At 37.5% G+C, this 26,614-nt stretch overlaps 2 protein-coding genes across 6 annotated transcripts in view; one reads left to right on the top strand and one right to left on the bottom strand.

Annotated features, from left to right (window-relative positions):
- METTL15 (methyltransferase 15, mitochondrial 12S rRNA N4-cytidine) overlaps nucleotides 1-3,493 on the bottom strand; it is a 98,540-nt gene extending 95,047 nt beyond the window's left edge. The window contains exons 1-2 of one of the 2 annotated variants that reach the window (XM_076343871.1): nucleotides 3,474-3,493; nucleotides 1,426-1,705 (exon numbers count right to left, since the gene is read on the bottom strand). In XM_076343871.1, the coding sequence (XP_076199986.1) occupies nucleotides 1,426-1,689 (264 nt within the window). In that variant the 5' untranslated portion in view covers nucleotides 1,690-1,705; nucleotides 3,474-3,493. Of the gene's footprint in view, nucleotides 1-1,425; nucleotides 1,706-2,517; nucleotides 3,052-3,473 lie in introns of those variants that run through there. The other variant, XM_076343870.1, reaches the window with a different exon arrangement.
- A 69-nt stretch (nucleotides 3,494-3,562) lies between these two features.
- KIF18A (kinesin family member 18A) overlaps nucleotides 3,563-26,614 on the top strand; it is a 45,494-nt gene continuing 22,442 nt past the window's right edge. For 3 of the 4 annotated variants that reach the window (XM_076343867.1, XM_076343868.1, XM_076343866.1), the window contains exons 1-9: nucleotides 4,531-4,907; nucleotides 5,572-5,729; nucleotides 6,831-6,935; nucleotides 7,991-8,101; nucleotides 13,570-13,767; nucleotides 16,138-16,314; nucleotides 17,235-17,309; nucleotides 17,576-17,685; nucleotides 22,559-22,721. In XM_076343867.1, the coding sequence (XP_076199982.1) occupies nucleotides 4,580-4,907; nucleotides 5,572-5,729; nucleotides 6,831-6,935; nucleotides 7,991-8,101; nucleotides 13,570-13,767; nucleotides 16,138-16,314; nucleotides 17,235-17,309; nucleotides 17,576-17,685; nucleotides 22,559-22,721 (1,425 nt within the window). In that variant the 5' untranslated portion in view covers nucleotides 4,531-4,579. Of the gene's footprint in view, nucleotides 3,600-4,512; nucleotides 4,908-5,571; nucleotides 5,730-6,830; nucleotides 6,936-7,990; nucleotides 8,102-13,569; nucleotides 13,768-16,137; nucleotides 16,315-17,234; nucleotides 17,310-17,575; nucleotides 17,686-22,558; nucleotides 22,722-26,614 lie in introns of those variants that run through there. The other variant, XM_076343869.1, reaches the window with a different exon arrangement.

The raw sequence follows: 26,614 nt of genomic DNA, 5'->3' as shown, positions 1-26,614 counted from the left end.
GTCCCTTCATCAGCCTCTTCTTAATTCTTATTTAAGTAGAAACTTACACAACTGGACACATACAATTATGACACATATTGTGTGACACATATATGTGACACACATAGTGTCACAATTTATTTGCTCATTTAATGTGTGAAAATTTCATAATAGTTCTCATATCTAAATGAAACCTAAACTCGAAGTTCTTTATGTATTTCACTAGTTTAGGTATCTTCAACAGTAGGACACGTGCAAGAGCAATGTGTATGTCACAATAATTACACTATTCAGATTCTCTCGGGTTTTCAAAACACTTAAAACAATACATTATCTTCCAAACTAAAGAAGTTCTCTCAAGGCAATGCAACAAGATTTGACTGCAGTTTTTTGATCCCTGAGTCCACCTCAAACTTGCTATATCTCTTTGCCACTGTTGGATGATGCTGTTTTTGAGTAAAAATAAACAAACATACACATACTTTGAACTTTCTACTTCTTTATGTATCATTTCAGTCTTTGTAGTAAAACTACATATTGATAAGCCTAAATTAATAAGATTCTATGAAGCTTACATGAAAAGCACTAAAATCACAGATGAAAGCATCTGAAATGTGAAAAATCATTTAAGCATTTAAGTTGTATAAGAAAACTTTTCAACTTAATATTGTATTTAAGACCTCTCAGGTGAAAACTATTTCACTGTGTAACATTTTTGCAAAGGGAGTGCGTAGCAGCATACCTACACTGCATATACCAGTACAACGTAGATATATCAGCACTGCAGCGTAGAGAGACCTGAGCTAAGCCAGATACCAAAAGGCATCTACTTACAGTACCGTAGCCAAGACGACTTGTAATACTTCCACATTATTGATGCTAAACCATTTCTGGTACCATTCACAGTCATCTTATAACTACAGTACCTCTACAGTGCACCACATTATGCAGTGTAAGCATATCCTAAGGAAATATAGTGCCTCAAACCAAGTGAAACCATGGAAATAAGTATCTCAGAACAAGGTATGATGATGATGATTTTTGAAGCCTATGTACTTACTACCTCTTATACAAAAGGAAGAGAGCTCTTCACAAATTGATGACATAACCATACATGATAACTCCCTGCTACTATTAGTAATTAACACAACCCTAGAAATACACAAGAGCAATCCAGAGAGACAAGCACAAAAGCAAGAGACTATTCAAATACTTACTACAGTTTTAACAAATACTGCTTATTTGGGGATTCAGGCATACAGATGCCAGGTTTTTATTATTTTAAATATAAAGCCTTAATTTGAATTGCAAAACAATTTAGAAGCTTTAGAAAGTGCAACAGTCTTAAAGAGCATCCCTTTACTTCTCTAAACAAGAGTTACACTGCACAAACTTTTCTGCTGGACTGCTACTGAATCACAAATGTTAACTAATCATTTAACTCACCTGGCCCGGCTGGGGGGATAAACAATTAACAACCTCCTCCAGCATCACTGGTATGTGCAATCTTGAAAAATTTTTGTTTTCTGTACTTTGAGGTAGCTCTTCAGTTTCACATTTCTGGACGGTTTGTTCCTTTAGTTCACAGTCAGAAGGTTTTTTTGCTGAAGAATGGATCCGTCTGGCCAAAGTAGCCACATTTATCAAATTCAGTTTTAAGTTGCGCAGAAACAAACATTTGTAAACTTGGCACAGACAATGAGGTAACATTTTGGAGTTGCTCAACCTAAAAAAACAGTAGATGTCAGGAATTACTTTGAAACAAATATTTAAAACAGTAGGTTTGTTTAAAAAAACAAAATGGAAATGCTACAAGTAAAGCATTACACAGCCCAAGATGGGTGGTTTTATAGATATGTCATGTCAGCAAAAAGTGAGAATCTCTTTAACTTGTTCTCAAAATTTTCAATGTCATCTACCAATCAATCATATTCAAGCAACAACAGTTTTCTTTTCGTAAGTAACACCTCTTTTTCTTTTCATTACCAGGACTCTAAGAGCGTTACAATGTCCTGGTGATGCTAAGATTAAATGACTAACCAAATCTGAGCACAACCAGAACAGTGACTTTACTTTCAAATTGTTCCCCTCCGTTTTGCCAAACACAATGAGACACTTGCTCTGAATAGTAGCACTCTGGTTGCCAAGTTTTCTGTATTTCTAGTTAAAATGGGAATGCACAAATCAAATACTGTAACCATATTTAAAATGGTGCTATAATTTAGCATTACATATGTAGTAAATATATGGTTTTCATCATGCATTACATCTTGCAATACCAAGTATTTCGAGCACAGCCAGAGGCAAGAATTCTCCAGAGTATAACTAACTGAAATAATACTCTAAACCCTGGAAACATCAGTGTGATTAGCTACGTAGTTTGCTTTTTAACTACATGGAGAACTGATGACTTTTCCCCCTGTCCAAAACACCCCAAAACCAAGTCAGTAACCTACTAGTAGAACATGCTGAGTTATCACCTCTGGAAAGTTATTCTCCTGATAATTTAAGCCTCAGATGGGCAGTATTTCTCCTTACCTTAAATTTGGAAGCATATGATTCTATAGCCTTGCACAGGCATTCCATAGCCCTGAGATTTTGCCACAAACCACAATGTCTCTACAGAAATCATTGTATGAACATTGGTGAAGACCCAACAATCATCATCCAACTCACACTGCCCTACGTTGGTACAAGCTGAGGACGTGTTGTTAACACTAGGGACACAGATCACCCCACTTACAATCATCCTCATTCTATGCAATTAGGGATTTTTTTTTTTTTTCTTAGAAGCGAGCAGAAATCATTTAAGTGGCATTTGGGCAGAGTTCGAGGCAGCCGCCTGCAGATCGGGACTTGCACTGAAGCGGACGGTAAAGGCAGCCAGGGAACACAAACTCAACTCCATAACGCTTTTTCCCAGAGACGACCAGAGAAGCGGCACGCAGCCCGCACCCCAGCCCAAGCCAGGCCCCACGGCGGTGCGCGGGAGGAAGCGGGTGAGGGCTATTCCCCGCTCCCCGCCCGGGCGAGGCCGGCGGGACACGAGGGGCCACCGGGAACGAGAGGCCGCCTGCCCGCCCCGCCAGGCCCGGGGGAAGACCCCCTCACCGCGGGCTCTGCCGCTGCCCCTCAGCCCCGCTCCCGACAGGGTCGTTCCCCCACGCGCGCACCCCGCACCTCCCCTCCGCCCAGGCCTCCCGCTCTCCCCGAGAGGCTGAGAAAGGCGGGAAGGGCCGCGCCCGCCTCCACCTCAACTTCACACCGGCGAGACCGCCACACCGGGGCTACCCCCACCCCCAGCAGCAGGTGCCTGCGGCCTCCACGGGGCGGGGCGGGGCAGGGCAGGGCAGGGCAGGGCTGAGCCCCAGGGACGACACCCGCCTGCTGGGTACCGCGGAGCGCCCCAGCCCCGGGGGCGTCCCGCGCTAGCGGAGGCAGCCCGGCCCCAGTGTGGACTAGAGCCGCGCAGCCACTCGTCCCCACACGCTTACCGTCGGCGCCGTCGCACTCCTGGCGTCACGGCAGCGACGGCCAATGAGGAGGCGGGGGGGGCGGGCCGCTTGTGTTTGAATTCGGCGGCCGGGGTTAGTGACCGTTTGCTCGGCCGCGGCGCTGAGGTGAGTGGCGGCCCGGGCGGCGACCGGGCGTCCGGGCGGGGGTCGGGTTCTCCCGCCGTTAGCCTCGTCTGTGTCGTGGGGTTGAGCCTGGTGGTGAGCCCTGGGGAAGATCTACCTGCAGCAGGACGAGGAGCGTGTCGAGAGGGCCGGGTGGGGCTGGGCCGCGGCCCGCCCGCTCGCCTGCCTCTGGGTGTTCCCTCCGCGTTACGGCCTCACTCCGTGGCCGTGTCGCGGTCATGCCAACGGCCGTGGGGCGGCTCGGCTGAGAGAGGGCCAACTCGCCCTGAAGCTGAAAAAGTGTCACCGAGAGCCTTTACCGCGACAGTCGCTGTCCGCTGTTAGGAGCGAACAACCCTCAGTTACCAGCAAGGATGGCCTGTTAAAAGGAAATCTGGTTTGACGTCTGTGGAATATGTTTCCGTGTCTCGTGCAAATTACGTTAACGTGAATTCCACTTTAACTGTCTCTTTAAACGTGAATTCCACTTTAACTGTCTCTTTAAACCTACGGGCAATGTGACTGAACCAATAGCCCAGAGAAAGCGGACAGGCGGCTACTCTGCCTTTTGCTGAAGGACAAGAAAACCACCCGCTTTGCTCCGTGGAAACCTGGTAGCTCATCTGCAAGCTTGCTCTGAAATGAAGGAAAGCCGGTAGATGAACTAACAGTTTAAATTGTGGAAATAAGCTTATGAGCTTAGTTTTCTTAAAGCTGTGCTGAACCAGTTCACATTTCAGGGCAGTTACAGCACTTCCCAAAGTGGCGCGATCATTGTAGCAGTCTGGAGGGCTATCTAACAGGGGCTGGACAGATCCAGCACAGGCGCAAGATATTAGTCCTGGTTAAAGGTGTGAACTGATTGAAAGGTTATATTTGAAATATAAGGCCTTTCACTTTTTTTTGTCAATTGCAGAAAAGCTTCAGCTGCTTGGTCTGAAAGAGCCTTGGAAGCGAAGAAGGGGGACAAAAGGGACGTTGTTATGTCTGCTGCTAAGGAAGAAGATGTCTGTAATCACGTGAAAGTGGTGGTCCGTGTCCGTCCAGAGTCTCAAAAGGAAAAAGATGGCAACTTTAGCAAAGTTGTTCATGTTGTTGACCAGCATATATTGGTCTTTGATCCAAAGGAGGAGGAAGTTAGCTTCTTTCACGGGAAGAGACTGACCCATAGGGATATTAATAAAAGAAAAAAGAAAGATCTTAAGTTTGTGTTTGATGCTGTTTTTGCTGAAAGTTCATCCCAGTTGGAAGTTTTTGAGCATACTACCAAAAGTGTAATTGATGGCTTCTTAAATGGATATAACTGCACAGGTAACTGCTATTTATCTTCTTCAATTCAAAAACTTCACTAAATTCCTTGAAGTTTCTACCATTGTATCCAACTGCTGCAAAGGCCTTAGAAAAGGCTGAGATATAAATAAAGCATTTTGCTTTAATTTATAGATGTAAGAGGCTGACTTTTTAGCCTATGGAAGTTAGGATAGCTCTACTCTATTTTGAAAATGAGTTCATGTTGGGGTTATTATAATAGACTTCAGAATTTTATGTGAGATATGCATGCTTATGAGGGGATTCCTCTGGAAAGAGTTATTCAACCAGAGTGTGTGGTAGCCTGCTTTATGAACTGTCTTTAAGAGCTTGGTTTTTTAATTAGCAAATGGAACATTATAAGGAAATGAAATATCTACCTGCAATAAGTTGATGGCTTACATTTATGAGAGTAAGCAAATAATATTTTCATGTAAATTGCCAGTGAATTAGTTTTGAACTGAAAATTCAAAAATAAATGTGATTTTGAAATAGCTTTCTGATTATAGCTGTAAAAGGTAAAGCCTAAGTAAGAAACTTGATCAGTTTATGAAAACAGCTGTGCAGAATGAGAGTTGTGTGACTGTCTATTTGACTTTTGCATTTCTGATTAGCTTACTGGTATAAAGTGCATCTTCTTGCTTTGTTGTTTTTTGTGAAAATTCAGTGCTTGCATATGGTGCAACGGGAGCTGGAAAGACTCATACAATGTTAGGTTCCCCTGAAGATCCTGGAGTGATGTATTTAACCATGATGGCACTTTATAATTGCATGGATCAAATAAAAGAAGATAAAATATGCAATGTTGCTGTCTCTTATTTAGAGGTAAGCCAGTTCCTCTATTTGGTATGTTGCTTTTAATAAGGCATATTTTAATAAATAAAGACAAGCTGGTTTTGTCTTCCCCCCCCAGCCCTTTCTGAGACTTTACAAAATGTGTCCCTGATAGGAATGGAACTGAACTGTGCTCCACAAATTTGGTGTTATTCAGAGGCACCTGTTACTATTTTACAGAAGGCTGCCCAAAAAGGACAATCACTAAACATTCTAATGATTTTTTTTCCTGATCAGTTACATCCCTCTGAACATCTGTTGATATGTACAAGAACATATCTTTTCAGGGATATATTTCAGGACTTCACAATAAAATCCTATAAGCACTGTGAAATCACACAAGATGATATCTAATTCCTTCTTCATGATGTTTTTTAAAGTTTTCAGTTTATTTATCTAAGATACAGTAAAACTACTTGAATTAGGGCTGCTATGCCAGCGGTTAGCTCTTTACAAATATTCCTTTGGTTCTTTGTTGTCACCTTCTCCTCTCCACTCTTCAACTTTTTTGCATCACAGTTCTGTTTTTACAAGTAGCTGTCTTGGCACTGCTGTCAAGCAGTAGTAGTAAAACTGTTACCTTCTAGCCCCCTCAAAGTTCTAATGGAAGAGTAGTTAGTATTTAGGGGGGAGGAGGAGGAGGGAAAAGTTTGCTTTGCCATGTGCTATTTCAAGTGCTTCCACAGACCAAGAAATAAGGTATTTAAGAATTTTAACAGAAGTACATTTGGATTAAGAATCATGGTGAAATATGGATTATGAAGTGTAATAGAGGACAATAATTGCTTTGGATTCATGCTTGCTGCAAAAGTTTTTTTGTGAAAAGAATAAACTTTTTTTTAATAAAGAATAAAGTTATTTCCTAAGAAAGAGAGACTCCCACTTTAATGGCTAAAAAAATTATGCAAATTGAATTAATTGAATATTTCAAGCTCAGTATAGGAAAGCTGTTTGGCAAAAATTCTACAGAATTAATTTATTACTTTGTCTTAAAGAAGTATTAAAAAAGACATGATTTCTGGTTAGTTAAGTTCAATCCTGTCAAGTATGGTAGGATAGTTTTATTAAAATATTTTAAATTCCCTTCTAAAGGTCTACAATGAACAGATCCGTGATCTGCTGGTAAACTCGGGACCTCTGGCTGTTCGTGAAGATACCCAGAAGGGGGTGGTAGTTCAAGGGCTAACATTACATCAGGTATGTAAATAGATATTGAAATTCAGGAAGCCTCACAATATGTTTGAGAAAATGGTGAAGTTCCCTTTGATCTGTGAAAGTTGTATGCAACTTGGTAACTTCCTAGTGGGCTTTTTTCCGGCAATAATCACCAGTACCTTAGTAACTTGTGAACCTAATTAATTAATTATTCAAAAGCATTTTGTGGAAAAAAACTGCTAGTATTCTTAAACACAAGTGGATTAAAGCATCCAGTCCTTATTATTGAAAGGGTACCATTGGTTTGATGCTCATCTTCAGGTTTTGGAAGATTTGTTTTTTGGCTAATACATCTTACATTTCTTAAAGAAATTCACTGCCGTCAGTGGCATCTCGGAGTGTTCTATGCCTTTGCAAGTCTTGTGTCTACATCTCAGGGTTGTTTTTGTTTCTAAATAACCATGTTTGAAAAGTTTCACTTTAAATGACTTTTCCAGGCCAGTATAGCAGTTCTTTGGCAAAGTCAGTGGCAGAACTTAGTTTTCCAATCTGAAAATAACTCTTGTGGACCTATTTTCTTGCAGCCTTTTAGTTATATGCTATGTAGCTTCCAGCTTTTGTGTACATGAGATAATGATTCAACAGGTAACAGTGTGATTAATTTGGTTCACACTGCGAACACCATACTTCCCAAAGCTTGGGTCTTGTGGGGAAAAAAATTAGCATATCACTGTCTAATACATTAGTACAAGAAAAATTAAGTCAGTCATTCTTAAATAAGACTTTTTCTGACTATGGAGAACCTTTGGAGATTTGTTTAAATTCTAAAAAAAAAAAAAAAAAAAATCTCTGATTTATATTTCTGCAGTTAAGTGCTTGCTTTTTGTGCCTTACTGCTTTTTAACTGAAAGTGTTTGTTTGAAGTGCCTCAATTCCAAAACAGGAAATTTCTCTTATTTCTAGGTAACTAAAATTTTAAGTTCCTTTATTTTTTTTGAAGGTGAATGTTAATGTGTTTTAGAATCGGTGTAGAATCTCCTATAGTTCATGAAAAACAAAAAAACCCCATGCATTTATCTTGTGCTCTACCCTTAAAGCCTAAATCAGCAGAGGAAATCCTTCAAATGTTGGATTATGGAAATAAAAATAGAACACAGCATCCCACAGATGTAAATGCCTCCTCTTCCCGGTCCCATGCCGTCTTTCAGGTAAGATGATACAGCAGATATACAGTGGTCATTACTGAGAGGTGTAGTTGTTGTTTAAATTTGAATACAATGGAAGCTTTTTTTTTAAACTGTATTGAACTTTAGTTTGGGTGAGAGGAGATTAAAGTTTTCTAGTTTACTGTTCTTGTTGACTTCTCATTCCTTGTAAGTATGTCAGGGTGCATAGTGATTATATTTGAAAAAATGAACTCAATGAAAAGCTCTTTAGTTCCAATAGTTTGAACTAATACTCCTTAGAAGAAATATCTTTTCTGTAAAAGTGTAATTTTGAGCTTTGAATATACTTCCATATTGTAATTTTATAAATTGAAAGTTGTTGAGGTTTTTTTAATGCTTTCTGGTTTCATTATGTTGCTCAGCATTTTTCTAGAAAAAATATATTACAGAATGCAGTTATACATCTGACTATAAACTGAGATTCTCAAGTAGTACTTTCTCATCCTGCTTATTTTGGTTAATGTTGGTTTTCACACTAAAGTGATTTCTTAATATTCTGATATGTACCAAGCTTTAGAACAATTAAAGCAGTATATATTCTCTGAAAATATCTCCATACACATACTTGCATCATCAAAATGAAATGCTGATTTTCAGTTTCCACAGATGAGTTTTGCACGCGTTGTACAAATCTGCTAGAACTTAAGACTTCTCCAAAGATTATTGCTGTTTGGTAACCACCACCTTATCCTTCTGACTCCTCTTAAACACAACCTGTGATATTTTAAAAAAAAAATATTTAAAAATGGGTATTGTTAGCTAAAATTTCTTTTTCTCTTTGCTAGTGCATACTGCAAAGCACATTATCTTGTATTATTTATATGTTGCCATTCCAGGTTACAAAATATTAAACCAAATTTGAATTCTGGTCTTTGCTTTACAACTAAACTATTTAACGGTTAGGCAGTTCTTAACTATATCTGCAGACTTAAGCAATGCTTAATAACTATAGCCAAAAGTTTGTATTTTGACATAGATGATGGCAATGCAAGCAGCTGTACAATTAGCTCTCCAGAGCTCTGCTGTCACTACTAATGAGAAAAGAGGTTAATAACGGACAGTAAATGTGTTAAATACTTCTAAAATATGTAACGGAGCAAAAGTCGTCCCCACTCTAAAAGCTTCTATGTTTTCTTATATACCTTAGACTTCTGTTTGAAACTTCCCTTCCAGGTTTTAATTTCCCCCGAGGTCTTGCCCATGGTTGTACATTTAAGGCAAAGACTACTTATGACGTTTTTCAGTTTGAGAGCTGCATTGTCGTGTATGTGTGCTGCCTTTAATAAGGCGCAAAGTGCAGTGCCACAGTCCGAGATCAGAGAGCGAACTGCTGATTTCTGTTTCTTTACTTGCTGGGCTGGAGTGTCTGACCTCCCTCACCTTTACTCAACAGGAAAAAGCTCTGGATTGTCTTATCTGGCAGGCTTTGCATTCTTCTCAGTTCATTTCTAAAAATGGCAAGCAATTAAATAAATTAGGTAAATGTTGCAGACGACTTGTATCTTCAATAAGAAGACAAACAGTTCTGTGAATAGGGATGCTGGAGAGTTTGTCTTCTCCAGCCTACGTTCTATATTTATTCTGGCAAATTGATTTCACTGTACATAAATCTACTTGTTAGCAGAAGTTGCATATTCACCAAATAAACTATACAGACAAAATTAGTATACCTGTGTCTTACAGCAATTTTGTTTGAATGTATGACAAAAAAAATGGATCGGTATACTTAATCAGATTTGCACTTTTTTTTTTTAAATTCATCATTTCAAACTATTTCCAGCTTACAGACAGCAAAAGTGAACCAAATATGAATGCTTGCAGATGAAAGGATTGTTTACTTTCTGGCAATATAAGTAAAACCATAATGAAAAGAAAAATCCTCTCATTTCTAAATATTGTAGGAACAGCAAATATATGATTTCTGTGTGTGTATGTATATATTTTATACACAAATATTTAGGATGCAGCTTGTTTGTAATGCACTGAATGAAAAGTCATGCTCAGTGGTTTTGTAAATGCCTTTCGTATTTGTTCGAAAATGAACAAGCTTCACTTTTTTTTATTGTGTGCATATTATGTACGTATTGTGAACTGGTGTGATGCATGAGAAAGTACAAATCACTATCCTTTGAATGTTTACAAAACATTGTTACAGTAAGCATCTGACTTTAAAATATATTTTTGCAGCTCAGGTATGTTAAGCCCTGAATGATTTTTCTCCGAGATCATTATTGTTGATAATAGAATTCTTAAGACTCCTCAAACTAGTGTGAACATTTTTGTCTTTGAGCTTGAGGTAACTGACAAAGTCATTTCTGGACTAATCTCTCTGCATCCTTTCTTTGTTTTTCTGTGTCCCAATAGCAATAGTGGCCAGCAAAGTAGCCTTGGTTGTGTAAAGTGCACTGGCGGTCTCTTAGCCAGTCTCCATATGCAGCTGCAGTCAGTTAAATGGCGTACTTGATTGAACTTGATATTCATGGACTGCTGTGGTTTAACCTCAGTCAGCAACTGAGTACCACACAGCCGCTCGCTCACTCCTCACTCACACAAATGTCTGGATGTTAGAACCTTTTTGTGAACGAAAAGACCTTTCAATGTAAAGGTTAGGCATTGCCATACTATGGCACAAAGCATGTTCTGCTATGTACTCAGCATTCAGTCCCAGTGCACAGTTCATTCACAAAAACTGTCAGACTGATTGTGTTCAAAGATACTGTAGGTACCAAAAACTTCCTCTGGTGGTGTTTGCAATATTCTTAATCCAGTTAACTTTTGTAATGAGATAATCCTGAATGTTTGTTCCATTTGTCTTTTGAGATAGTCTAGCTGTCAATCAAGATATTTAATTGCTTTTGCTTAAGTGTTATTTTCTGTTAAGTGTACAAATTATTGGTAAAAGTCATGATTTGTTTTGTTAGACAATTGTATCTTGAATGTGTGATTTATATAAGTATCTATTAATATCGTGTGTTCTCAAAGATAAACTAGTGCAGCCTTTGAATAATAGCGCATTTAAGAGTGAATGGGTTTTAAGCCTTTTTCACAGAAGTGACTTTATGCCTGGGAGAAGGGGGGTTATGTCACATATTTATAAGAATGTGTGTGTAAACAAATGCTTAATATAAATACTGCATCTGCATGTGGCATGTTAGAGGAATATTATTGTTGCTAACTAGATTGGTCCAATGAATGCAACTGGAAGTTTAGCAGATTTTAATTAATGTGTACTGGTTTAAGCTAAGCAAGTTCACAACCATACACTTTTTTTAAAGTAGGTTCTTAAATACTCCATCTACTTGAGGCACTTATTAGCAGTGTTGGCAGCTATAAGAAATAATTACAAACTAGTCAATTAGTACTACAAGTAATCATTTATGTCAGTTCCTCACCTATTTCTACAAATCTGTGACATTCTGCAAAACATATCTTACCTGCTTGTCCTTTATTGCCTCTTTGGTTCCACAGATATAAATGATGAGAAATCCCTATTGCTGTCTTGATTCCTCTTCATTTTTAAATTTTCTGTTATTTTAAGAGTTGCTCTTGTCTGTAGTGATAGATTCTCTCTTACGCTGGCTTTGGTTTTTGTTGTTAACTTTATTGGAGCAGGACATTTTCTGGAACTGACTCAAAGTAGTAAAAGTCTTGGCCCAGGACGTTCTGAGCTGATTTTAGAGATGCAAGTTTTGCCTTACTGTACCATCTGTCTTAGGTTTGAAATCTCTATCTAGGTCAGGCAATTACTGCATCTGAAAGTAATATTCCAATTGCCACACTGTTCTATTGAAAGTGTTCTGCTGACAGACAAAGAAATAGAAGATTCTGCTTTGGGGCTTTTCCTGTATCCTTTGAATTTTTGTAAGAGTTTGAGTCATATAACGTAGTTTGGCTGTCACTCCACCTTTCCCTATTTCACTAATGATAGTTACTGGGTTCTGGTAAAGTGCTACCAGCCTGAGATAGCTACTTTACCTAGATAAGTACAGGGAAGTGGCTTTTTTCTTTTTTTTTTTTATGTTGTACTAGAAATAGTACAAGAGGACATACTTGTATTGTTTGATATAGAAACATGTCTACTTGGTATAGACATACCTTTTGTGGCAAGTCATGAGAATTTCATTAACTCCCAATACTTGTCAATTTTTTTCTGTTACAAATTGCTGGGAAGACTTCATTTCTCATGCACTAAGCTTAAAGCTACAGAACTGGTGAGATATTGTCTTTATTAGTCAATCACCTTTATGTGTAGGGCAACTCTTTCCCAATTCACTGTCTAAAAGTGCGTTCATGAAAGTGTCAGTAACCATTAACCTTACAGATGGCAAGGCACTCAGCACAAAAGAAGTTATAGAGAATCCTGAAAAAGTAAAAGCCATCTAAGGATAACTGTAATTCTTCTTATTGACTGTATAATTGTGCTTTGCCTACTTCCTCAAAGTAGGAAGCAAAAGCATTTAGTTCCTTGTATATCTCCTGTACTGTGAACATTTCAGGAAAGAAGGGATGAGGGGGGCAGCAAGTGGCCTCAGGGGTCACAGCTTTCCAGAAGACCCTGGAGTAGTATGTGTTTTCACAGCAGTAAATGAGTATTGTTTTCCTATTAATGGTAGTTACAGTTAAGTCTAAATCACTGAAAGTCCAGCCTTTTTCCTGGTTTATCCCAATATATATATCTTTATGGCATACTCTTAAAGGTGCCTTTGAAAAATGAACACCTTTTTCAGTTTAAAGTGCAATAGTGCGGTATACATCTTGAGTGTGGAAGAATCAAGAGTGATTTTAGCTATAAAATTCATTTGAAGCTCACCAATCTTTGCCACTGTGCCCCAGCCAGCCCTGTTGCTTGCTTAATCCTCTGCTGCAGGATGGGCGAGAGAATCAAAAGGGCAAAAGCGAGAGGGAGAGGGAAATGCCTTGTGGTTCACTTCATAAGTGAAGGGGGTGGGGGGAAGCAGTCACTTGCTACTGGCAGACTGATGCCCAGCCAGTCCTCAAGCCATGGCTACTTTGGAGAAACTTTTGGTCAGTTAGGGTCAGCTGTCCCCTTGCTCACCACAGTACAACCGCTGTTCAGCAAAAGCTAAACGCTGGTGTGCTATCAGCACTGTTTGGGTCACAAATCTGAAAGCCCCATACGGGCTGCTATGCAGAAAATTAACTCCATCCCAGCCAAAGCCAGTGCAACCACACTCTGCTTCTTTTTCCCTACTAATACCTGAAGCAGGTGAGTTTAAAAGGTAAGTGTCAGAAATGGATTTACTATTTTCCATTAGGCCAAATTGCCTGTTGGTGTTAGATACATACTGAAAGGTTTAACTTGGATTCCGAGAAGAGTTCCAGTAAGAATTTCTGAAAACAGTTGTTACACTGTAAATTTAGCTTACTGCTTAGAGTAACAACAGACTGGTTAGTGGTTATTTTTTAACTATTTTCTTTTTTTTTTTTAGATTTATCTAAGGCAGCAAGATAAAACAGCTAGTATTAATCAAAATGTTCGCATCGCCAAAATGTCTCTCATTGACCTGGCAGGATCTGAACGTGCCAGCGCGACAAATGCCAAGGGGGCTCGTTTTAGAGAAGGAACAAATATTAACCGTTCCCTGCTAGCTCTTGGAAATGTCATTAATGCCTTGGCAAATCCAAAGGTATGTGCTGCTTTCCCATGCAATCTTCACCTCCTAGTGTTGTGAAAACATTTTTTAAAATGGTAAGTATTAAATGCGGCACTACCTCTTTATAGCATATCTGGTTTGACTCTTACTGTATCTTGGAAACTTATTCCTGGGATATCCTAATGGAATATATTAAAAAACATATACTTAAGGTATATGTACAGTCGTTCTAATTTAAAAAAAAAAAGTCTCAACTTTGGGGAGAGCAAAGGAAAAAAAAATTGCCTTAGCTTTTCAATTGCTGAATCATCTGATACAACTTCTTTTGTCACATTAGCACCAGTGCTGAAATTAACTTCTACTTGAAAGAGAAACAACCTTTTTTTTAAGTATCCTTATGTATTTCACTTCTGCTGATACTGATGTTGGAACCAGCATCCCTTTGACTGCCTTAAGTCAAAGGCTTACTTAAATGAACTACAGGGGGTTTTTTGTCTGTGTAAGAATATTGGAGGAAAACGTCTTCGGTTTTGTTGCTTACACTCAGAATAGGAATGCTAAGGCTTTAAACAGTTTTAACTGCTTTTGATTTTGCCTTGTTATAGGCTAGTCATAGAGGTGAATAAGTTTTGTTTCTGTCTTACAATCAGGAAGCCTAGTATTCGTATAGTTTTAATTAGAAAGGTTCTCGCTCCCCAGTTATATGTACGCTGCTCCTGGTCTTACACTGCCCCTGCATATTAACAAAAAACATTTTTTTCAGCATTAATGAAGTATTTTTTTATGGTTCGGTCATTTAATAAAACATAGATGCTTTTTCATTTCCTGCAACAACTAAAATTATAATACCAGAGCTCATGTACAGACCACCGAAAACAATGGTCTTCCTATGATATTCCTTGTAAACTCTTCTTGCTGCCTACAGAGTGAGAAAGGGCATTCTGGCTGTGGGTGATAGGGGGAGTCAATATCCTACCACAGATTCTGTCTGTAGTGCTGTAGATAGCTACTTCTTCAGTATCTTATTATCTGGTCTAGCAAAATTCCCATTTACCAATTTGTTTAAAGAATATTTAATATCTTTTAAGGTAACTCCAGGGTATCCATTATTCACTTCTGGAATATAACCCTGCTAAAGCCTGAAGTCCAGGAAAGATCTCATTGAGTAATGAGATTACGTTGTTGATGCTTCTCACATCATTTTCCTTTAAGGCTTTCTTATGGGTTTCCACCATCATCTCTGTGATAGCTGAATGAAAGACAGTCCCGATGGGAAAGAATTCTCAAAAATTATATGCAGCTACCTAAGAATAGTGTCAAAGCTGAATGTACCTGCTTTTCTTACCCACCTTTTTCAAAATCAAGTATATATAGAGAAGCTTGCATGAGTAAATAAATAGCCTGACAAGGACAAAGATTTTTCCAGAGGTTTATGCCCTTTAATCTTAGGGGAGGAGGCTTTTATAGGAGAAAACAACACCTATCCAAAGTTGTTCTTTTGTGCTGTTCCACACACACCCCCGCACCCTGCTCACAGTAGTGAATTAGTCTCCTGATCTGGCTCACCAGCTCAAGGGAAGGAGTGGGGACAGTTATGTGGGAGAATGACAAAACCGCCTGAACTTTTGCCAAAGCCAAGTCCATTGCCTACAGCTACAGGCTTTTTGTCTTTCTGGTCAGCTAGCAATTTTCCCCTTCAAATATGCCAGGGAAAAATGATTAAAGCTTTTAATTCCTTTCCTGGTGCCACACATTCTTATCACCATCATGTTGGAGCGGGAGGCATAATTTAGAATCTGTACCATTGACATAAGTAAAATTCTTCGTGTTGACTTATTTGATGTGTGATTGGGGTCCTAGCGACCTAACTTTGTACTGTGAGATGAAGGTTCTGTATATGTGATTGAAAAAAGCTTCACAAAGCAGACTTTGGGTTGCCTGGAAAGGTTGTGGAGTCTCCATCCTTGGAGATATTGAAAACCCAGCTGGCCATAGTCATTGGCAGCTTCTTCTAGCTGACCCTGCTTTGAGCAGAGGGATTGGATTAGATGGGTCTTGAGAGGTGCTTCCCAACCTCAATTATTCTGTGAACTGAAAGTAGTTTAATGTAGTCTACCTTTTCTGTTATTTGCCCACAACACAAAAATAGTTGTTACGTATCCGGACATCAGAAAGTAACCTGGCTAATACATGTGTTATAAAGGTATTGAACAGTTCCAAGAGTTTTAACGCCATTTGTGATGTGTATGTAATTTTGAGGAGAATTACTTATGTCAAAGAAAAGTTCCAAGGCTGTTTGTTGTGTTTTGTGGCATTGTTGAAATTCTAAGCAGACTTTTAGGCAGGTGAATATTTAAAGTGCAGTTGACTAATCCATAAACATGCATGTAACTCTCTTTCTAGAGCAAGAAACAGCACATTCCTTACCGAAACAGTAAGCTTACTCGTTTATTGAAAGATTCTCTTGGAGGAAATTGCCGAACAATAATGATAGCTGCTGTTAGTCCATCTTCTATGTTCTATGATGATACATATAATACTCTTAAGTATGCAAACCGAGCAAAGGATATCAAGTCTTCTGTGAGTATGTTGGTATTTACTGATCTTTTGTGAAAGTATAATAATACAGTATTAAGAGAAGGAGAGTTATTTCTTTTAGAAGATTATAATTTCCTTCATTTTGTCTCAATTTTGTTCAGTTACCTCTTCTTTCTTATGGTCAACTCTTCATCATCTGAGTGATAGATGTAGTAGATACAGAAGCAGTACAGCTGACTAGTTCTGGCCTAAAAGCAACGTAGCTTCATTAATGGGATTATGCTGCCAGTTTGAAAGGGTTTGTTTTGTGAGCCTCAAATTTTGAAATAATATTCAGCTGGTAGAATTCACAGCTAGTTTCAGTATCTTACTATTACATTCTCAGAGAACTGTAAAGCATAGTAAAGAAATGTCTGAGCAGTTGTACAAGAGCCAGTCCAGGTTTGTTACAGGTAGAATTCATCTGGAGCCAAGAAACTCGATGAGTTTATATTGATAAATGAAAAGCTACTGGGGTGTCCTGTCTTCTGCTCTCTATTATCCAGATTATTCTGATTTTTTTTCATAATCCTTTGTATCGTAGCTTCTAATATATTTTATGTAATATGGGGTTGACTGTAGTTTCCATTTGTTGCATACTTAGATAGTTTTTATAACAAAATGCACAAGATATACTTTAAATAGTAAAACTAGTCTGAATAAATGCAAAATGTGCTTTCACATGTAAATGTAATCTTTTTTTTATTGTTCTGTTGAGGGCAATGACATGGCCATGAGTATGCAACAGATTATTGCAAAAGCTGAGAGTCATACTTCCATTGTGCAAGTCAGGATTGTGTTAATCCCTTTCCTCATAATATAGTGCAAGTGTAATTATCTAGTACTTATACACAGTGTATTTATTATGCAGGAAAACGTGAAGGACCCTTCTTAAATTCTAACTTGTTTCTTTTCTTTAACAGTTGAAGACCAATGTTGTTAGTTTGGACAGTCACATAAGCCAGTATGTTAAAATTTGCAATGAACAAAAGGAAGAGGTATGTCAAAATCTGTTGTTAAAAGTTTGAAAGATTAATTATTATAACTTTGAATTCAAAAAAATGTTCATGGGATTGAACCTATAAGGCAATATTGTCCTAATTCTCTTATATAGTCTTTTGAAGTAAGAAAGATGTTTTATATTCTAAGGGGAATATCACCTACTGCCATTTGTAAAGCTTTTCAAGACATAAGCACAGAATCATGGGTTTAAAAAAAAACCAGAAAACTATATTCCAACTAAAAGGTACCTTTTTTGTTTTAGATCCTAATGTTGAAAGAGAAACTGAGAGAATATGAAGAAAAGCAAGCAAGCATTCCTGAAAATCGTAGTGCAGCAGTACTTTCAAACAACCAGCAAGTGGAAATACAAAGGTAAATCAATCATGTTACGGTCTTGCTTCAAAACAAAACAAATATTGTGTACTTGAGGAAGTATCCTGATATTAACCTTCTAGGCAAATTTTTCAATAAAACACTGCAAGATAACCACGGACTCTGATCCTCAAGCAGCTGATGTAACTCACTCTGACATCACAATTTAGATCACTGGTGAAGGTCTTGCATCTATGGTTACTTTCTTATGAAGTATTTACTAAACTGACAGAAGTGCAGCAATGTCAGTATTCTGTGGATTATATTTATTCCTATCAAATTTTCATTAGAACTGCTGATATCAAGAGTATTTATTTATGATAGGGAATTGAATCTTACTAAAAGTTATGAGCTTCATCAGTGCGCATGTGGCTTTTAAAATGCTTATGTGCAGGTTTTTTTAAAGCTTATCAATAGCTTCATTATTGTAATGAAGATATTTCATGGGAAAGTTGGGTATTTATGTCCCAAGGCTACCAATGTTATTCTGTACTAACGTGCACATGGAATTCTACCATTAATAACACAAAAGATTTTAGGACAAGTGTTCTCCTAGGAAGCTCCAGAACTCTATACAGCTAAGAAGTTCTTTCTACTACCAAAAGCTAAAGATTTTGGAGAAAAATAACAACCGTCTTTAATCTTGGTTGTTTAAAGTACCATATTGTAACATAAGTTTTTAGAAAAACTAAAACATGTAAATTTTATAGATTTCTTATCCTATTTTGAGCCAATATTTAGCAAATTGCTATGAATTGATTTTAAGTCACCTTGACTTTTCAGATCTGATTTCTATTGTTATTCTTGTGTTATTGGAAGGATCCCCACGTGAAAGCACTATGTCTCAAAAACTGAGTGCATGTGTGTGTGTACATATATATGTATACATATGTACGCACACACATACAGTGGCAGATAAAAATGAAATGGTGATTGTGAAAGGTTTAGTAGCAAAAATATTCAGTGCAAATCTGTATTTGTGGGAGGTACAGGGCTGGGATAGGGTCATTCACTAAGGTGTTATCAGGAAGAACACTGAAAAGTTGGTGAAAGTCCAGTGATGAAAAATAACTGCCAACCATACAATCAACTAAAAATTCATCAAATAAAAATACAGTAAAAAACCCAAGCAAACAAACAAAACAACTAAATAGCCAAACAACTAGTCTGTATGTGGGCTGAACAGTAACCTAAAGATGGAAAAATAATGATAAATGTAACTAAATAGAGTGGTGTTATATTTGAGTGTTATGTAATAAAGAAATACAATATAGTTAAGAAAGGGGGGAAAAGTTGACCATAATAGCAACAAAAGCTTCCTGATCAATCTGTCTATGGAACAGTCTTACTTGGAGGATGATAGAAGTCCATCTCACAGGACTTTTAAAACTAGGCAGAGTCCTTTAATAACAGAAAAAAATTGTTTTTCTGGTAGGAAGCTTATCTTCAAACCCCAAAAATGTGAAAATGTCTTACAAGTAAGAGAAAGTTACTATAATTTTAAAGTTGTATTATCAATAAATTGGTCAAGATCTAGACTTTTAAAATCGAGATGATATGTTTTGGGGAGAGGGACAGTAGAATATTTAGAAGGCTCTTTTTTAATAATTCTAGGAACATGTTACCAAATAGAAATTGACTGTCGCTTGCATTATACAAAACCTCCAAAACTATACTCTATGTTCTAATGGTAGTGTTTCGCCTCACAGTCCAGTGTGGTTGTTTTAGTAATCGGCGGGAGGGGGATGGGGGTTGGAAATAACACGCACGCAGCGGGAAGGAGCATATGAATGCTAGCTTTCAGTAAAGCTACTTAACAGGTCATTTTTGCGGGTAGACAGAATGTAGTTCACATAAATGACAGCAGCTGCTGCTACCGCTGGCAGATACTACTTCAGTAGTATCCTCCCTGCAAGGTTTAAGAGAGGCAAGAACTTGAAGTTCTTTCCACAAAGAGTTTAATTTATGTTTGTAGGTTCCTTACTTTCTATTGCTTTTGTATTTCTTGGTCTCTTTTTCTTCTTGGTGATGTTCCTGTCTATCTTCTCTGCTGTGACAGTCCCTCATGAGAGCACACAAAATGTGACAAAATAAACATGTGATGTTTGAATTTGTTGCAGAAGTCAATCTATTCCATAAGAAGGTTAGGTTTTGGTGTGAAAATCTTTCTGGATCTGTCTCTGCATATCTCATCACATATTTCTGAGAATTATTTGCCTAGGTTTACTCAGTTAACTTTTTTTTACTGGCCCTTTGAATGTGGTATTTAACCTGGAAAAACTTCTGAGGTAAAAGTAAAAACCCATTCAAAGCAAAATGCTCTCTAACTGAGGTTCATTTTACTGGCATTCCAGAGGTTTCAATAAACCTCTAATTCAGGTTATTTAAATTTAATTTTCAAAAGAAGTGTAGGTTTCTAAGTCATGTTGATAGTTCTGACAGTTTTCCTGCATGTTTTTGCACTCTAAGTCTTTAAGGTTAATTTAATTTCCTGTGATTTGCCCTTTATTTCATTCTATGTGTCTGGGAAGAATCAGTCAAGGGCAAGGTCCCTAAAATGTCTTTTCAAAATGCTGGACATATTCTATGCCAAGATTTGTTGGTCAAAGAACGTTTGGGTTTTAATGTTCTGGAATATCCATAGGGACACATGTAAGCCTATCCCATTCCCTCAAGATATCAGCAATAAAGTGGATGTTGCATTCTCTTCTTCCTCATGAAGAACCTGTCAGGTTCATCCTACTGATGGTGTGGGTGATGAGTTGATTTCCCCCACATTCATTTACAGGTTTTCAAGGTATTCTGCTGTCTTCTCCCTTCCGTTTGGGACAGAGTAGAGAGCCTTATCCACAGTCTTGTGTTTCATTCCATCTACCTATGGCTTTTGCTTCACTGTTATCTGGAAGAGATTCACTGATTACACCACTTGCTTCTTGAAACCCAAAGGTCGTTCCTGCTCCCTCTGTTGTCTAAACCTTGGAGATGCGTTGTCTGCCATCGCTTTGAGTCTTGAGCTTGTTGAGATAAACAGTGGACACTGGCTTTAGAACTACCACTGACAGCTCCATGAGCTCTTTGAGACTAGGTAGTCCAGAAGAGTCCATACCCTGGATTTGCCTACAGGATTACTTTGTCATTTTTAAGTGAAGAAGAGAGGGTAAAGTTAACTCCGTAAGAATAGAAGTGTGTTTACTGAAAGAGTGAATCCAGCTCAAGGCAGGAGCTTTGCAAAGACTTCTATACTTGATGCTATATTTGGGACACTGATGATTATAAGTACACAAAGGGTTGATTTACTGGTAATAGTTCTTCACAGTGACTGTACATAGAATCAGAATCTGAAGCCTCTCTTAAATTATGCCCAGGGCTTTACTGTGAGGGAAATTGAGAGAGAGGATTCACCTTCATTTCTTATTGCTGTGTTTCCCAGGCAGCTGGGAGGAACCATGTTTCTATGGATACTATGGAGGAAAAAAATTCTCCAACCAGTTGTGCAGTAGATAGTATAATAGTGCAGATTATGTAGATAGTAACAGTGTAGGGTAAGAACTCTGATACTCTGCAGCTGACTATTTCATTCCTTAAAGAAATATTATTTCTAAATTTTGTGTGTGTTTTAGTACACGTTTTTACCTAGATACGATAGCATTCTCTGGACACTTTGAGGCAAAACTGAATTTCTAAAACTGTAGAGAAGAATTCTTTTGTTAATTCTGTTTGTTTTTCAAATTAGAGTAATAAGACACTAGAATAAAAGACTCGGAGTTATTCAGACTTTAGACTATGAAATGGAATTGCTACTTCTGAAACACACTGGCAAGAAGTCAACTACATGGCAAGAATGTCTCTTCAACTTGCTCTCTGGTTGAACCTATGTGTTATTTTATAGTATTTCTACGGTATTTAATTTTATGATCTTTTATACTAAATACTGTATAACGACCTCAAATGTTGCATGTCTTTAGAACATTTGCATGTTAAACTGTGCCTTTATTCTTATGTAAAGTTCTAACAAGCCAATAGGATGTTATCAAATAGCTTGTATACAAGGTTGGTCATTATCAAGATATATGGTATCTTTTGGGCTATTCTGTACTGCGTTTTCAGTATTCAGGAGTGAAGTGAAAAAGTACTACCACTGAAACTTATATTGCAACACTAGTAATGCTTCCAGGCTTTCTCCTTTGCCTTGTTATTCTGATTTGCATTTCAGACTAGGGATAAGCAGATTTTGAGACCATTTAAACATTTGTCTCCTTGGAATAACTCTCAAATACCTTCTACTACTAGTTTGTGTTTTCCCCCTATTAGCCTAGTATGCGTTAAAACATGATGCATGTTCTGATTTTTGTTGTCCATTAGTGATCAAAATGGTACAACAGTACTTCAGAGAAAGTAAGCAACTGAAGACTCTTTTGTGGTTTTCCTTTTTTGAGAGATAGCTAGCAGGTTTTTTGAAGGAGACCTTGTGTGTCTATGGCAACAGTAATCTAATCTGTTTAATAAATTGGTATAAGAAGTAGAGAACATAGGTATGTAGTATCTTTTGGAGGTAGAGATAAGACTTATGTGAAGAAGTTCCAGATGTCTCTTTTGAATCCCAGTGTCATCTTCATAAATACAGCAAGGTTTATTTTTAGTGACCCCTTCAAAATTTCACATTCTGTTTCCAGTTCGAGTACATAAAATCTTTACTGATGTCCTGACGCTTTATTTAGTGCTCATCTATAACAGGCTTTACTTTTTTCCTCTTAATTTTTTTATATTTATTTTATTAACTTGGAATTGAAATTCCCCTTGTAAAGGAGACAGTCATAAAAAAAAGTCTTCCGTAAGTAATCCATTATTTATTCTTATCCTTTGGTTCTAATAGATACAAAGAAATCCTTAAAAATGTGTTCACAAACCGCGAGGAAATCAGAAAAGAATACCTCAAGTTGGAAATGCAACTGAAAGAAAACGCACTGAAGACACATTACCAGAAACAATGTCATGAACAAATTCAACTGATGTGCTCTGAAGAAAGAGTAGAAAAGGTGAGTTTTCTATAATGTAATACAAGGTATCATCTCTCTTCATTTTGCTATACTAATGTACGAATTTTGCTTAAGTAATTATATAATTAGTTAATGCTTAAATATTTAATTAAAATGGGACACCCTGATTATCACCCAGATAACATTTTCTGACATAAATACCAAAAAAGTAGTAGTAATGCCAGGTGTGCTATTTTTTTCCACACTGCACAGAAAACTGTTGATGTGCTTATTGCTGCTAATTGTGAAAACTTTTCAACTTGTCCTTATGTAGGCTTGATTGTCATAGTTACTTAAGACCTGACTAGGCTTCAGAGCTAGCCTAGTCATGGTGCTCTTGTCCAAAACCAGAGCATGTTAATGTATGTATGGTACAGCCGTTGAAGCTGTTACCAAGCTGGGAAATCCATTTGTGTTTCATAAGGAAAGGCACGGACCTTGTGCTAAACAAGACGGATTCCTATCATAGATGTTTTCAGTTGTCACCAGGAAAATGTTTGGATAGCTGCTTAAGGACAGAGTCGTGTGAATTGAAATAATTACATTTAATTGCCTTGAATTTTAAGAGAAGAATTTGGGAGCTAAGTATGAACAATTGCTGTTGTGCAGCATTAAATGCTTGTGTCTTTCTAGAAGAATTAAAATATAAATAAGTAAGCATCGTTAGACAGTATCTTAATTTTTCTGATAAAAGTCAGCTTAAAGAAATATATGTTTTATATAGTTATGAAGTGGAGGGTGGGGCTGATTTTGCTTAGTCACAGTAACAATCTGTATTTGGCCGAAAATGATAGTTTACCATATGACTATTTTTTTCCCGCAGTGATTCACATGAAATTTGGTCCTTAGATAAATGTCAAAGTGAAAATATATCACACGTTTTTGCTTGTCATTAATGAAGATATTTCAAGTGACTAATGTTTTCTAGAATTCTCTTTTACGCCGTAGAAACTCCAAAGTAATATTTTTCTATCTGTGCCATACTTTTAAATGCTACTTACAATGGAGCATAGCTATAGCTCTGTTCATAATGAGGATTTATACCTTCATACACTCTATTTCATATGAATGTTTTTTATGAGCTGATTTAACTTTTATTTTGAGTGTTAGCAGTGCTGCACTCAAATGTTGGGTTTTGCCATTAGTTAACTTATAGATGTGATTTACTAAGGGTCAAGAGTCACTGTCCTGTAAGTACGATGCCTTATTTATTAGCAAGAGTAAGTCACTGTAATGGTAAAATTAAATGTCCTTTTGCAACTACTTTGGAGCAAATTGGATTTTATTTTGGAATCCAGTCATTTGATTACCAAAGTGACTGCTCGTGTTTCCCTTGTGCATTATAATGCTTCTGTTCTTCCTTGTATTTTTACACATTTGCTGTTTTCCTAAATGCTTCTGGGTATTCTCTCTGTAAAATACACGATTAGGCCATAGGGGTATTTCTGAAATATTAATTTTTAAGGAAAAAGTTTTACTTATAAAGTATTCTCTCATTTTACACTTAATTGTCCGTGCTCAGTAACTAGATATAATAACAATTTTAGGTAAGTTAACACGAAGCAAATGATATCGTATCAATACTTGAACAACGCCAGTTTGAACACTTTAATTCAAAACAATAATTTCAGAAAGAAGGAAAGAAAACTTAGGTATGAGTTTAGGTTACTTAATCTCTGTTCTTACAAATGCTTTCTTGTTGCAAAAATTCTGTCATGGTTTATCTTGTGAAATTCAGTCCATCCTGGTCCAGTAATAAATCATTTCCACTTTCCACATAACTGCCCCTGTTTCCAGCTTTTTTAGAACTTGGAAGCTGCCCATTTAAAGGGCCTGTTTACGTCCTCCTGCCTAATGCCCATTCCTCTACTCGTTACCTTTATTTCTGCATCTGTGTTGTTTTCCTGTTGCATACTAGTTATCGGCTACAGCAGTGTTAGCCAGAAAACCTTTGTGCCAATAGGAGAACATGTATAGAGCATTCCTCTTTGTATGGAAACATAAAAAGTTAGTATGTGCCACTGTGTTATAGTTACTTTTAACTATCTTGCTGAGTTTGAGAAAGTCTACTCCGTTTTGACCTATTTTATCTTGAAGGTTTCTGCATCAGCCATGGAATCTGTTTTACAATTTTTTTTATTTTTGAAGACATGGCAAAAAAATTGCTGGTACTTTGATAGGCTTTAAAGAAAGTATATTAGATTTAAAATCACTTCTTCATTTCTGATTGCCACTTTAATATTTTTTTTTTTACTGTCTGGTAAAGGAGCATATTCCTGGAAAGCAGTCAGTCTATCTTGGTTTCAGTTTTTCTGCTTACTGCAATTGCCCATGCTGGATCCAAAAATGCTTGTTGAATGTGTCCCAGTTCTTCAGCCCGGGAGGGGCTGTTTCTTCTGTATCTCTTGTGATTTTTTTTTTTTTTTTTTTTTTTTTTCCCCCCAGTTACAAAACAGAGTAGCAACCAAGTATCTTGCTTGGGACTACATGTGTTCCAGAGGTTGTGTACAGCTAGCATGCCTAACCGTATTTTTTCTGATGTAGCACATCGATGTAACATGTCCTTTCTTCCTGGGAACCTATGGGATGGGTGGGACATTGTCAATACCACCTTCAATCCTAATACCTCTCCCTGCACTATGTAAAAGCTGAAGTATGCAAAACAGTGCGTTTGGATTTCTCTGCTTCAGCAGTCCTGAAAGCTCTCCCCTAGTCTCGCTGGTCAGAGGGCACCAGTGGTCATTGTGAGCTTTAATCTGACAGTTAACTCTTACTCCCGGTACTTTCCCGAAGGAGCTGGTCCTTTACAAAGTGACTTTGTCTCCTCTGGATCCTCTGTCATCTTAGCAAGTAAGACAGTCTAAAGAGAAAGCAAAGTGAAATTCTGGCCAGAATCTAGTCTTTGACCTGGTAAGATGCCTGGAGTACACATGCAGTTCAGGTGTCTTTACCATGCTGGTTCCATGTTCTGCACACCGTGTGTTGAAGTAAGCATTTTGAAAAGTCAGCTTAAGAAATGCAATCTGCATCTTTCCACGTACTGTTCCTGTTTTCTACAGTATGTTCAGAAGGGCACCAGTTAGAGTAATTTCTGCTCTGTGCAACATTAGGGAGGTATGTTTGGAGTTTCTTATGACATTTTATAATGGAACTAATTTGGCCTGCTATTCTAAATATGTAGATTTATTCTAATTGATGAAGTTTTCATTTAGAGTGTTAATTTTGGAACGTATGGATGTAGAGATTTAGGTTACATAATTTTTAAAAACTAACTGGGTTCTGTATGTTTGAGTGTAGCTATATACTTCAAATGTTTGTGGGTTTTTTTGTTGTTTTGTTGGGTTTTTTTAACTGAAGTTTAGGCGTAGCTGAACTCTGTGAACTCTATCCGAAGTTAATGTGCTCTATGACTAGTTGAGTTAGTGACCTAATTTTTAAAGTATACTGCAAACTATAGTTGTCCTCTGAATACAAAGAGTCTCCTTTGCCTTGTTAGGACACTACCTCATTCATATCCAGCTTGCTGTTGCTGGTTTTGTGCCTTTTTGTTGTCAGATTTCAGAGAAGCATCAGAAGAATTTTGATGATTGAAGAAAGAGGGTCTTCCTTTTGCCAAATACTTTATCCTTTAGTGGGCTTTTTCTAGGACATACTGCATTAGGAAAACAAAGATAAAATTCCTTCTTCATGTTCATGCTTGAGTTACTAGAAACTATTAGGTTATGTTCTATCTAGAAGTGTGTTTGTCGGTGCACGTGTAGTTTTTCCAGTCTTTCCAACTTAAGATAATTATGGCCTAGAATGGAAATTGATCAAATCCAATGTATTATCCTTTAAAGGAATAATCAATCAAATAACTATATTCTCTGTTATAAGGGCTTCCAGGAAAAAAA

This window comes from Aptenodytes patagonicus, chromosome 7 (assembly GCF_965638725.1).
Source record: "Aptenodytes patagonicus chromosome 7, bAptPat1.pri.cur, whole genome shotgun sequence".
In the NCBI taxonomy this organism is placed as follows: domain Eukaryota; kingdom Metazoa; phylum Chordata; class Aves; order Sphenisciformes; family Spheniscidae; genus Aptenodytes; species Aptenodytes patagonicus.
The sequence above is the reverse complement of the archived record's forward strand: the minus strand, read 5'-3'. Positions and strand labels throughout refer to the sequence as shown.